This window comes from Parambassis ranga, chromosome 17 (assembly GCF_900634625.1).
Source record: "Parambassis ranga chromosome 17, fParRan2.1, whole genome shotgun sequence".
In the NCBI taxonomy this organism is placed as follows: Eukaryota; Metazoa; Chordata; class Actinopteri; family Ambassidae; genus Parambassis; species Parambassis ranga.
The window spans coordinates 2,254,486-2,267,838 of record NC_041037.1 but is presented as its reverse complement, the minus strand read 5'-3'; the positions used below and the strand labels follow the sequence as shown (position 1 = coordinate 2,267,838).

Here is a 13,353-nt window from a genome sequence, read left to right as displayed (position 1 = left end):
CGGAGCCGGCCTGATGGTGTCAAAAGCACTAGTATCTTAATACACTAAATTCACTGGTGTAAAAAAAATTAACATGCAGGATATCCAGAATACAGCACAAAGTGGTGTGTTGACACTTTACAGTTATTGATGAACCTCAGAGACGCATAATAAACACTGTAAATCATTCAAACACATTAAGCAGAAGCATTTGTACACAAAAATATCCATAAACATTAAAAAATACCATAATCCAACACACGCCATTAAAAGAAAAAGCTCTTTCAAAATAAAAGCCCATGTTAGTCCCAGCCTCTTCACATGACTTGGAAAACAAGGTTTCATCTTGTCTGCATTGACAAGAAGTGATGAGTGCTGAACAACAACAAAAGCTTTCTGCAGAGATTCAGTGGCATGAACAAGAGCTGGTCCACAGCAGTACATCACCGTCATCTGTCAAGTAGCATCACACACATTTAGAAGCAGATTATTGATATAAATAATGAATGAGAGGAAACCTAACACAGAACCCTGCAGCACCCTCTTGTGGACAAAACACAGAACACAGACCATCATACTTCATTCACCATGTGTTATTACCGAGATAATTTGTGAAACAAGTAAATATTGTTACAGAATCATTTTTGTTTCAGAGAACTAAGATGGCTGCTGGCTCAGTGAATTGTTTATTTGACTAATATTGACATGAATGAACATTATAACCCACAAAAAGTTCTACATTTTGTCAATGTTGGGTTTTTCAGTACACTCATGTAGTGTCATAGTGACGTGTGATTTTGTTTTTTCACCGATTATTTGATCAATATAAATTGGCGACTTTTGATTGGGTGTCGGAGTTCGGACCAGGGAGTTTTTGGCGCCAGCCTCTTCTGGCCAACAACGGTACTTTAAGCAACTTCCGCATTTGCCTCATTTCTCGGTCCCGGAGGTGGCCATTTGTGTAATGTTCACAAATCACCATGTGAGGATCAGCAGCACCAGCGTCGTATAAACCAATCAGATTCACTGTGTAGTGTCACTCGTTGCTAAAACAACCAATCATTTACCAGTATTGCGAGGGGAAGGGGCGGGTCAATGTTTGGTTCAGGAAGACGGACTGAAGTGAGGTGGGGATGAGAAATCATCATTTAGTTAGCTCGCTGCTAGCTGCCTGAAGCCGATTGACGAAGTGTGATGAGCTTGGTAGCCGAAATTAGTATATCATTTTATTTTTAATCGGCGCAACGATGACCCTTTGACATCAAGAATGGACATAAGTTAACAATGACGGGGGAGAAAAAGAAGAAAAAGCGGCTGAACCGCAGCATTCTTCTTGCAAAGAAAATTATAATAAAAGATGGAGGAAGTGTGAGTTAAATATTTATTTATCTTCGTTAACTTAGCTTACCAGTAAGCTAAACAAGCTCTCGGTCAATGAAGTTAGTCAGTAGCTTTGTTTATTTCTTCAACACGTAGCAGTCAAAGCGACATTTTCTTTATAGCTGTCAGATGTTTTGCCACAGCAGCATATAATGTTAACCGTTAAGGCTAACTGGCTATTGAAGGGAGCGCCTCGATAACACAGCTAGCTATGAACTAGCATTGGCCTACGTTAGCCAGTCGTTTACACGTCAGCTCAGGTAACGCTAGCTAGCTAATGTCTAAACTGTTTTATCGAATATCTTAACCCCCAGATCCCAGTTCCTGTGATCATTAGCGTGTCTAACTGTAGTATTTACTGTGAACGATACGTCAAGTTTGTTAAAAAGCTTATATAAAGTGCATATGAGTGTGTAAAACACAAATGGGTGCTAGCTTAACATTAGCTCACTAGCATGTGTGTGTTTGTAAGGTGTTTATTTTCACTCTTGCAATAAACAGATATCCTTTGTTAGCTGGTGCTGCTTTGTCTGTTACCAGGCGATTGAGAGATGCAGTGAATATGCTGGTCAGTCAGCAGGTTTTTTACCTTTTACTGTTGTAATGTAATTTATAAAATGGGCGAACACAAGATATTTAAACACCGGGTTAGGTGTTGTTGTTAAAAAACGTGTAGTAACTAACAGACTACATTACGCTGTGAAGAATTATGTGTACATGTTTGTCTAAATAGCAACCATAGCCTAATGTTTTTGTCATATTTATACTCCTTTATCTAGATCAGTGTCGTCTGTAAAAAGTATAATGATGCACTCATGCCATAATAAGATAAAAAAAATATATTCTCTTATCATGAAACCTTTCAGTTCCCTCCCCAGTTGAATCATATAGCCACCTCACTATCATCAGGGATTCCAGTTATTTTGATCACTTAGATGGTTGAGGTGATGATTGCACTAAATTAAGCTGCTGGCAAAGAATGAGCATGGTGGGATTGTAAGTGCAGTGAGACATCAGTGCTGGTTATGTAATCAGTTGGACACTGTAAGGCCAAACGTGCTGGAAATCCATATGAAGACACAGAGTTTATGTCATAATAAGAGACAGTTGTGATTGTTGTGTCGTACGTTGTGGGCGATAAATATCTGAAAAGCCTGACACGTTGTTTTCCAATTCCAATTACACTCTTTGTGTTATTGTAGCTCGTTCCGACCACTCGGCTATTAAGAGTTACAACATCCTGCTTTGTGGATAAATGGTTTGGTTTACTATTTCATAGTAACATGATCTCTATGTGTATAACAGGTCATCATTTCAGTGGAAAGGAAGTTGCAACATTCATATAATAAGACTGTTACAGATTGTTCCTTATTTCTTCAGTGAAGCAGGTGGTGTGGTTATAAGCTCGAACAATAGGGCCAGAAGTTCATTTGAATTGCTCCAAGCAAGCGTACAGACAGATTTTTTTGTGAGGTTTTCATTATTTCCATATGATGAAATGACAAACCACATATGAGTCAGTAAACTAGCAGCTAGTGTTTCAAAGTTGGCCCCCGGCCTACTTTATAGTTTCCACAATTTTCACACCTTATTGTGCTTTGTGGCAGCAATCCTGCTTCAGCACCCTCACTCACACTGTCACAAAATCTCTCCACCTTACAAGTTTGTATAGATTTTACTGAGCCACAGTGAGGTGGCTTTCTCTCCAGGGAGAGAGAGAGGGTCTATGAGAGATAAAAATGGATGTCTATTCGTTATATATAGTCATTACAGACAGTATGTCTGTATTTTTTTTGCCAAATTTTAAATGTTACTATTAAGATGCAGACCCTTGTAGAATCAATTGATATAGTTACTCTCTCTCTCTTTACTTGTATATGTAATCGAAGTAAGACAATAAGGCAGATGGTACAGATGCCATGTAAACAGATTAGCCATGTTGTCTCGCTCCTATTAATGATGTTATTAGAGTATCTGTCACTGGATTAAGACCCACAACGCTTGCCATTGTTTAAAACTACTCTTGTCATGGTAACAGTGTAGGCAGTGATACTTCACATTAAATTGAAAAGCGCCTGTTGTGAAATAGATGCAAAGCAGTGTGTTGGAGAACTTGTAAACTTAAAGTGGCCACTAAATCAATTCAATCGTGCCTCAGTCTGTTTATTTACGGTATCATGTCATCATGTAATCTATTAATCATTGTCACTGGTTCCTGTGAGCAAATTTCCGTAGCTTCACACAGAACATACAATCCAAAGTATATGTTGTATCACCATTTAATTTCAGTATTTAGCACTGTGCTGGCTGAGGCAGGATCAGTCTCCCTTTGCTGATGCGTATACAAGCAGCTGCAGACACAACTGACACGTAGTTGTTGTTATCTATACTCTGTTTAGAGAAGTTAATACATGCACAGTCGATAGCGGAATCACATAATCTCAGTGAACTCTTTCTGAGTTTGTCTGAGCTAATTTCCTTTGCACGCGTTACTATCTTTATATTCTTTTAAAGAGAAATTCTGCAGCTGTAGCTTGAGATGTCTGGCCACATAGGCCTTCTTGTCACTCTTTGGTGTGATATACCATAGACCCTCATATAACCACATGGGTAAGAATATTCCTCAGTGCAGATGCTACTACAGCGTCTCCAGAGCAATAAGTTAATTTGGCCCTTACCAATCTATAGGTTGTCTCGTAGGATCAGACAGTGCCGTCTTTATATCATTTGGCAAATGCCATCTTGAAACAGTCTCCATAAGGTTCGATCTGTTGATGTGTTTCCATTATGTTGGCAGTTTACTTTTCAGCTAACCACCTTCTTTCTGTCTCTCCTTTTAGCCCCAGGGGATCGGTGAGCCCAGTGTTTACCATGCTGTGGTGGTCATCTTCCTGGAGTTTTTTGCATGGGGTCTACTCACCACCCCGATGCTCACGGTAAGCCTCAAAGACACACACACACACACACGCTTACAAAGACATAGCTGTTTGTACACACCTCTATCTCCCTTCTTTGAAGATCTGGAGTGTGCCATTTCCTATTTCCCAGACCATCAGTGTCTATGAATAATTGAATCCCTAATCAACTGAGCAGGACCAAGGGTGACGCAGTTTTTTTTATTATTATTATTTCAGTGCATCTGTGTTGGCAGATGTTTTTTTACCAGGCGCTAATGAACTGAGAAAAATGAAAAGGCCATCAAACAGATGTATTGTGTGAACACCAGTTCTTTGTTGAAACAGCTTATCAGGGAGTCAGTGGTTTGTGTTGTCAGCCTACAGCACAGATGCTGGCTGGGCAAACCACGCCACACATTCACCTCAGTGCACCTCTGAGCAGCATGGCTAAAATGTTTTCTAAATGCAATCTGTGCACCATTTGTGTAGGCAATTCACTGCAAAACATTAGCACCAGAAAGGGTTTTCAAAGCACGGATTCTGTTTTCCTAATTAAGATTTATTTTGTAAGAGAAGTGCTGAGATGTCTTCTATCAGTGGCATGTGTTATTTCATAGTTCCCATTTTTATTACTCTGTGTTTCATATGTCTGCCAAATTCCACATTAACTGAATTCCAACCATTATTTTTTTTCCATACACATACTTCTTCCTTCCATCCTCAATAACGTTAGGGAGGAACTGGTATCTCAAACAAATGATGAGTAAACATCTGTGAGCCACATGAGGTGAACCAGACAGAGCTTATGCAATGCGTGCTTCGCAGCAGTCTCCTGTTTGACGAGGTGGTTGTATGTGTAACTGTTAAGCATTAATTACTGAGGGTTTGTTGCCCTCAAGATCCCTGGGCGGGAGGCAGGATTAGCATTTTGGACTAATCAGAGGCCGCCTGAAGATGAGAGGGACTGCTTCACTGCTCCCAGTGAGCACACTGCTTCATTAGTATCCAGCAGCAACAGTCTTCACTGGGCATTCAGAGTCTGTGTGTGTGTTGGGCAGCTGACTCCCAGAGGAAGAGGAGGGGATTCTTAGCTATACCATGAGCCTTTCCCTCTCTACCCCTGAACAATAACCAGATCCTGTTATTCAGTCAAGCTCCACATGTCCTAAATTAAACCGAAGCTGCGTGTTCCCGCTGCTGTGTCAATGACACGTACCTGCTGTACACTGACGCTGTGGACTTTGAACGCAACATCCAGTGGATTTTTAACTACGTGAACGACCTATGAAACCCTTTCCTTTCTGCATTTACACAAAGATAAAGCATTAAGCATACGGCTTCCATTTTTGTGGTACTGCAATTATAAACAAAACAGAGAACTGAGAATTTATTAAATGTTCTTTCTTCTTTGTTGAAGATACAAACAAGCTTACTTGCAAAGTAGATACAACAGTCAGAGAATTGTGCTTTGAAATGCCCGTAGTTTGTAGAATTCTGTCGACAACCATGTTTCAAGGTGCTAATATCAGGTTTGAATAAAGCCGCACTGTTTCACAGTCATTTTACCAAACCATTGATGTTCACCCCAAACAGTTGTGTAACAAGTAAAAGAATTTAGTTATCCAGAATGCCTCTTGTAACCATGACAACTTGAACGACTGACCAAGACTGGCAGCCTCAACATCTGAAATCATGCAGGGATCAAACAGACATACAACAACTTTACAGTTTCTTCCTCCTACAGAAGTAGTTAGTTCAAAGTCACCATGTGACCATGTAAGGTTGTAAATTTCAGCACAGTACACTGTCGGTAATGTAGTATGAGATCTGTAGTGTTATTTGAACTTGTCTTAAAGTGGCAGATTGTTGTAGGTTACTAAAACAATATTTTCATAGTTCATTTCATTACAATGAAAGCGATTACATTTATGTTTCTTCTCTAAATGTGTGGCTTTCGTCATAGGTTTCAATTCGTAGACTTTTCTACCATGCGGTCACACTAGTTTTCTCTCTAGTTTAGTTTAACTGTAAAACATATATAACCAGCTGTAGGTCACTGTTTCCAGTGTGATGCAGACTGTTTGGACAAAGTGGTCATATCTGACGTTATCTCTGTTTGTTCTCCAGGTATTACACCAGACATTCCCCCAACACACATTCCTGATGAATGGTCTTATTCATGGTGTGAAGGTAAGAGACAGAATTGCACACAAACACAACAGATAATTCATTCCAGACAGAAAAAAGACATGTGACTAACTAATCAGCAGGTTCTGGTTGATATTTATAGATCAGTTATAGAAACTTTCCACTCGATTGCTTTTATTTTATAAGTACGTCCTCTCAGCCTTTCTTTAGACCCCCTCCCCTCTCTGAACCAAATAGCTGCTGTCAGGGTTGACTTGAAGCCGAGCTGTTCTGTGGCTCGCTGCGGTGCCTGCAGTGGTTACCGGACGGCTTGCAGGTGTTAACGTGTAACTGCATGGATGGTTAGCGGTGCATCGCTGAACGAGAACACGTTTCTTTTAAAAGACAAACTGCGAACTGACTGAAGGAGGACATGGAACAGCAACAAGACAGTTTTAATGTTTGGCCAATCATAAAATAGGAAATTTGGTTATCAATACCGTGTGAGCAATTAAAACAAAAATAAAAAGACCAGGCATGACATGTTAAGTGTGTTCTCTCAGTGTGTGTTACATACCCATCATGATAAGAAGAACAGGACTACTCTCTCATGCTGGCCGGCTTATTTTGTGGTTATCGGAAGAACAACTTTCAGTAAAAGCATATGAATATGCATGTATGTAAGATGGGCTCGAAGCTTCCTGGTATGTCGTCATTTTGACTTATGAGGTTTCACTGAGTTTTAGTAGCAAACAGTGTAGAGAGCAAAGAAGTGAAGCGTCTGAACTGTCTGACCATTAGCCAGCGAGCTAACATGTTGCACTTATCAAGCAAACAGGTTAAATGAAGCCAGTAATTAAAACGTATCAGAAGTTTGAAAATTGCTAGCTATACCTTAAGCAATTGCTGACTAGTGTCGGTTCAGATATTTGTTTTAGGTTGTTTAGATATTGTGAACACTGCAGGCCCCAAAATATCTCTATATACGTATATGTAATATAGGTTGTCATCAGAGTTTGGCTGATTTTGGACATTGGCCGCACACTTGGTTCAATCCTTCTTTTGGTTTCAAAGCTTAGAGTAATTGGTGATTGAGGCCAACTCACAGCTAAAACTGCTGAGTTTTAGATTTGTCTGGTGTTAATTTATCCACTTTATCCTGAGTTTTTGACAGGGTTATAACACTTCTATGATACATCTCTCTCCTTCTCCAGGGCCTATTATCTTTTCTGAGCGCTCCACTCATTGGAGCACTGTCAGATGTGTGGGGACGCAAGTCCTTCCTGCTGCTAACGGTCTTCTTCACATGTGCACCCATTCCACTGATGAAGATCAGCCCATGGTGAGTGGAAAACACTGGCTACTCTACAACAACAGTAAAGCACTGCCACACACTTGCGAGGGTTAACTGTCCACAAAGATGAGATTTATGAGGTTTAGCTTGTGCTCACAGGAGAAACTGTTCCCTCGTTGCAGGTGGTACTTTGCAGTCATCTCCATGTCTGGTGTCTTCGCCGTCACCTTCTCAGTGATCTTTGCATATGTGGCAGACATCACACAGGAGCATGAGAGGAGCACAGCATATGGCTTGGTAAGGAGTCAAAGCTTAAAGTTTACTTTTTTTTTGAGTGACTGTGCCGCTTTTTCTTCTTTTGCTCATCATGGATTCTACTCGACCCTCCCCTCAGGTATCAGCTACCTTCGCGGCAAGCCTGGTTACCAGCCCGGCCATCGGAGCCTACTTGTCTGTGGCCTATGGTGACACCTTAGTGGTGATCTTAGCTACGGCCATCGCCCTGTTAGACATCTGCTTCATCCTAGTGGCTGTACCAGAGTCACTACCAGAGAAGATGAGGCCAGCATCATGGGGAGCACCCATCTCCTGGGAACAGGCTGACCCCTTTGCTGTGAGTAGCTGTTAAGTCTGTGGTTTAAAAAGCAACATGTTTTTCTGCTAAATTAGTAAAGGTAAAGCCTCTGAGCCTCATGGTGCTCATGTTTTAAATTCTTCTAACCAAGTTAAACTCCTCTCTTTGCCAGTCTCTGCGTAAAGTGGGCCAGGACTCCACAGTGCTCCTCATCTGTATCACAGTGTTTCTCTCCTACCTCCCTGAGGCCGGCCAGTACTCCAGCTTCTTCCTCTATCTCAAACAGGTAACACATCCCGGCTAACACCGTGTCAGAAACCACAGAAATGACTGGACTGTACACATATTGCTAAATAGCACATGGAAATCTGTGACTCATCCAAATGTAACAACAGCTGGTATTAGACGTTTCATCATCAGGATATTTTTAGACCAGATGTGGTTAGTTGAGACTGACAACACGACAACATGTGTATGCTGTAATTTTTCCACTTATGTTGCCAATTATAGCTTGAAAATATCCCTAGATAAGCTCAGTGATTAATACTGTTACAAACACAAGGCATTTCCATTTGCTTCACGTTGCTCCAGGATTGGATGAGCAGGTTTGCTGATTTGGCTCGTTCAGTGCTGGAATAAGTAGAGCAGATTCATCAGGTGTCACAAACAAAATGCTGCCACATGCTACCTGTGCATTTTTAAGCACGAGTATCGAGAAAAGGACACGTTCAGTCCTTATGCAATGGAAGCATCTGGAAGCAGTTGGCAGCTGGAGAAGGATTTTCTGCCATTTAACAGACTGCCCTGACTGAGTTTGTGTAAACAGTCGGATGAACCAGTTCAGCAGGTCTTCTGCTTACAGGCTTCTCTGCCACCATCCTGAAAGAGATAGCAGCAAAGTCTTACTAGAGCACTGGGTCTAATGTTACTTAAATGATCCCTGTCTGTAGTGGAGCAGATAAAGAGCTGCAGTTTTGGCATAAATACTCCAGGAGGGATACGGAGAAGCACATTTCTTCTTCTTCTTCTCCGTTAAAAGTAGTAAACAACACGTTTACAAAAAATTACAAACAAAACCTCTTCTTCCATTGTGCAAGGTGCAAAATGAGTTGAAGGCGTTGTGCTGAGTTACATACTTGTCTCTGGCCATCATGTCGTAACCTGTGTTATCCAAACGCTCTCTCGCCCTCAGGTCATACGCTTCTCCTCAGAGACAGTGGCTGCCTTTATTGCTGTGGTGGGGATCCTCTCAATTCTAGCTCAGGTACTGTGCACCCATGTGATATTAAGCTTTCCTATGTTCACAATTTTTGTGGTTAACCGATTTATAAGTAACTAAATTATGAAATGTTTTGTCTGTAAAGTGTGATCATTGGCTTGGCTTTAACACGTCGTAAATACAGTCAAGAATCCCTTTTTTTATGAGCATGCTAATATCAGTCTGTGCCTGCTCTGACTCTCCTCAGACGGTGGTGTTGGGGATCCTGATGCGCTCCATAGGAAATAAAAACACAATCTTGCTCGGCCTCGGCTTCCAGATCCTCCAGCTGGCCTGGTACGGCTTCGGCTCCCAGCCCTGGTCAGTTACTCTTCTAACCCTCCGTGCACACACACACACACACACACACTAATACACACCAGGACTCAAGGTAAACAAGAAACTAGTGCTGGAAAAATGAGTTTTGGAATTAGACCAAGAGAACTTTGTGATCCTCCGCACCTCCACTTCATCATCACTGTTGATATTTGTAACTATGGTGCTCAGGTTCGAATGTGTGGGGGAGCTTCATGAGTGATAATAGTGCTTCTGGGAAATGTAATCACTCAAATATAATTTCGGGCAAGTAAGGAAGTATGTCGGGACAAGTTATTTCCTGCAGCATGGTGCAAAAACCAACGCCAGAACTCCTTACACAGCTAACACAGATTTTTAGCAATTTGCTTCAAAAGCACTATTATTAATTTGTACTATTAATATCAGTGAGAAGAATCAGGATAATACAAGTCTGCTTGTGCTGCTGATATTTTTGCTGCAGAATTTTTGGTTGTTGGATTACTGCACTGTTCATGTTCTGTTGTTGTTTCACTGCCCTGACAGACCACTAGAGGTCAGCATAGCCCAAAGCAACAATGTTGCTGCAATGCTCAAACAAAAAAAAAAATGGAAAATTACAGGTTGGGACTGAAGTGAACTGCAGTGCTGCTACAGGTTTTGTGTGTTTATTTGCTCAAAGCCTGTGAATTTTTTAGAAAAGGCACTGCTGCCAAACAACCACCACCCACTCACAGTGGATCACAGTTGCAGTTTCAGTTCTGTCACATCATAGCAGTGTCTCCGGTTGTTTTTGCCTGCAGGAGAAACGACCATAATATCTATTGATTCTGAGAGAAAACATTCTCCTCGCTGCTCCCCTCTACTTCAGTCAATACCCCAAAAATTAAGTTAAATAAAGGTCAAGTTGGTCATATGATATATTAAGGGTAGCATCTTCTCCTTAACAACATAAAAACATCTTTTTTTATATCATCAGGGGCTCTACATCTGAACTTAAAACTGGAGACAGGATTTCTTAAGCAGTCTCTTTGTTGCCATTGCTTTCATAAATGTTACAGCTAATGCAAAATGAGTGCTCATTCATTCTAAAAGTCTTTTTGGGACTGGAGGTTTTAACTTTTAACATTTTCAACTTACCATCTAGGGCATGTATGCATCCAGTGTTTGACAGGTAACAGGGTTAGGGAGGGTTAGGTAACAGACTGTGAATGTTTTGGTTAATGTAAGTGTGTTGTTGGCTGTAGGATGATGTGGGCAGCCGGAGCTGTTGCAGCAATGTCCAGCATCACTTTCCCTGCAATCAGCGCCATTGTGTCCCGTAATGCAGACCCAGATCAGCAAGGTAAGTCTGTTGACTGTTTACAGTGCCCGAAGGCCTATTTGTGCATATTTCAGTGTTATGGATGCAGTGATGTTACGTGGTTTTTCTTTAGTTATGGTGACTAACGGCAAATATATACCAAAACAGAGATACACTGTTTTTCTTATGCGTCGTGTTTAGGTGTGGTCCAGGGGATGATCACTGGAATCCGGGGCCTCTGCAATGGTTTGGGTCCTGCTCTTTACGGCTTTGTCTTCTACCTGTTTCACGTGGAGCTGACGGACACGGACGGCTCAGGGAAAGGTGCCAAAGTCATGGTCAATCCCACTGATGAGGTGAGAAGAATGCTTTGAGTGTGTTCTGAGTTTTGACCACTGATCCAAAGTGCTGTGCATTGACAAACGCTGTCTTTACAGAGTGCCATCATTCCCGGTCCTCCCTTCCTCTTCGGTGCATGCTCAGTGCTGCTCTCTCTGCTGGTGGCCCTGTTCATCCCAGAGCACACGGGGCCAGGCATGAGGCCCGGCGCCTACAAAAAGCACAGCAACGGGGCACAAAGTCACTCCCACAGCCCACAGGGCAGCGGGGCAGAGGGCAAAGAGCCGCTGCTGGAGGACAGCAGTGTATAACCTCAGCTAAGGGGGGGCAGACTCCCTCGCTCCACCCCCCAAAAAAAAAAAACCCCGCACACATGGACAGATACACACATTTTACCACGTGAACACACACCTGAGGCGCACATCAGACTCTGTGAGTGCCATGAAGCGGTGTTTGTGTCTGTGTGTTTGTTTCCACAGCACAAAAGTGGGCACTCCTTCCTCAGCAGCCCCCTTTTCTTCTTAATGCAGGGCACTGAGAGGACTCTCTGAAGGCCCTGTATGAAGTGTGTTGAGTATTTTTGTTGAGGGGTGGGGGGGAGGCTGCAGTGGAAAGGTTTGTATGTGTGTGTGAGACTTGGCTGAGCTGGACTCCGATTTTCACTGAAGCTAACGGAGTGGAGCATGAAACAGCTTGCCCCCCCTCCTGGTGCAAAACAGAACAAATGGATTTTGGTCAGGTGTGCGAGTGGGGTATATCTCAAATGTTACTAAAATCCCTGTGTGACTCTCGATATTCCTCTCCAGTTCGTCGAGCGGCAACTTTTGTTTGTCCAAATGCGAGTGTAACAAACAGTTAGTCGAGCACTTGTGTAATGCTCTTTCACAAGCTAACTCATGTTCTGATGCTTGCGACTTTCTGCTCTGTTAAAGCATCCAAGAAAGGGAACACAGTTATTCCTCTGTGTGCGCAGCAGCGACCTACGAGACGAGTCTCTGCTATAACCAGTGTCTCTGTCCAACCATTGCAGATATACAAAGCTTTCTTAGGACCACACTTTGTTTAAATATCACACTTCTGACCAGAGGGAAGTGTAGAAGAGAGACCACTTTATTAGCAGAAATTGATTTTCAATGTTTACTTGCCATTCTCTAGATCAGTAGTACAGTTTGGGTTGTATATTTTTCTCTGTTGAAACTGAAGGCTAAGATGTGCTTCAAGTTTTCTTTTGTTTTGTTTTGTTTTTTTTTCAAGAAACAAATGTTGCCTTGAAGTGACTTAAGATAAATAATAAATATATATATACACACACATATATATATATATTTAGACATTACGTAACCTGTATGAAGACCGAGGTCTGAGAAGGCTCTGTAATCGTACGCTATCGCTCCCATCGGAGCCGTTACACACATTTTTTTTTTTCCTTTGTATTCATGCCCTTCCTGTTGTTTTGTTTCCTGACATGTATCACCATCAGGCTTTTACAGAACTATGGTTGGAAGCCTCTGGACCACGTGGAGCTTAGAGCGTCGCTATCAGCCTGCTGTCAGTGTTGGCACTGACTGTTAATAAATACCGAGTCTTTGAATTTATATCATCAGGCAGAATATCAGTCATGCTGCTGCAGTAGGAAATTAAGTGTGTTGTAGTGTGGTGGATAATGAGTTCTGCACGGTTTCATATAATCCCTGACCTTTAAGATGCCATACAGTTTTGAGGAGGCACGTTTCTTAAACAAACAAAAGGACAAAAGGTTGTAATGTAAAAAAAAAAAAATATGAACTGGATCAGGCTGGTGTTTACCAGGCTGCAGATTCTCCACAGAAGGGGAGCAGTTCGGTCATGTCAGAGCAGCTCTGGAAGTGCGAGCTGGCACCACCTCTATAGGCACAAAACAGTGTTTTT

General features: G+C 41.9%; 1 protein-coding gene across 1 annotated transcript; it reads left to right on the top strand.

Moving 5' to 3' along the window:
- The first annotated feature begins 1,093 nt into the window (after positions 1-1,093).
- Positions 1,094-13,298, top strand: mfsd14a2 (major facilitator superfamily domain containing 14A2). The gene is made up of 12 exons (XM_028427921.1): positions 1,094-1,347; positions 4,200-4,295; positions 6,384-6,446; positions 7,598-7,725; positions 7,860-7,974; positions 8,072-8,290; positions 8,424-8,537; positions 9,444-9,515; positions 9,718-9,830; positions 11,051-11,148; positions 11,308-11,462; positions 11,544-13,298. Exons 1-12 carry the CDS (start codon positions 1,264-1,266, stop codon positions 11,754-11,756), a joined length of 1,470 nt encoding a protein of 489 aa, XP_028283722.1. The 5' UTR covers positions 1,094-1,263; the 3' UTR covers positions 11,757-13,298.
- Positions 13,299-13,353: the final 55 nt, after the last annotated feature.

Excerpts from the sequence above, each read along its gene's own strand:
- mfsd14a2 (XM_028427921.1), top strand. The coding sequence starts at position 1,264 with ATGACGGGGGAGAAAAAGAAGAAAAAGCGGCTGAACCGCAGCATTCTT. Across the intron at positions 7,975-8,071 it reads GGAGCACAGCATATGGCTTG|GTATCAGCTACCTTCGCGGC; the intron begins GTAAGGAGTCAA and ends CCCTCCCCTCAG. Across the intron at positions 8,291-8,423 it reads AACAGGCTGACCCCTTTGCT|TCTCTGCGTAAAGTGGGCCA; the intron begins GTGAGTAGCTGT and ends TCTCTTTGCCAG.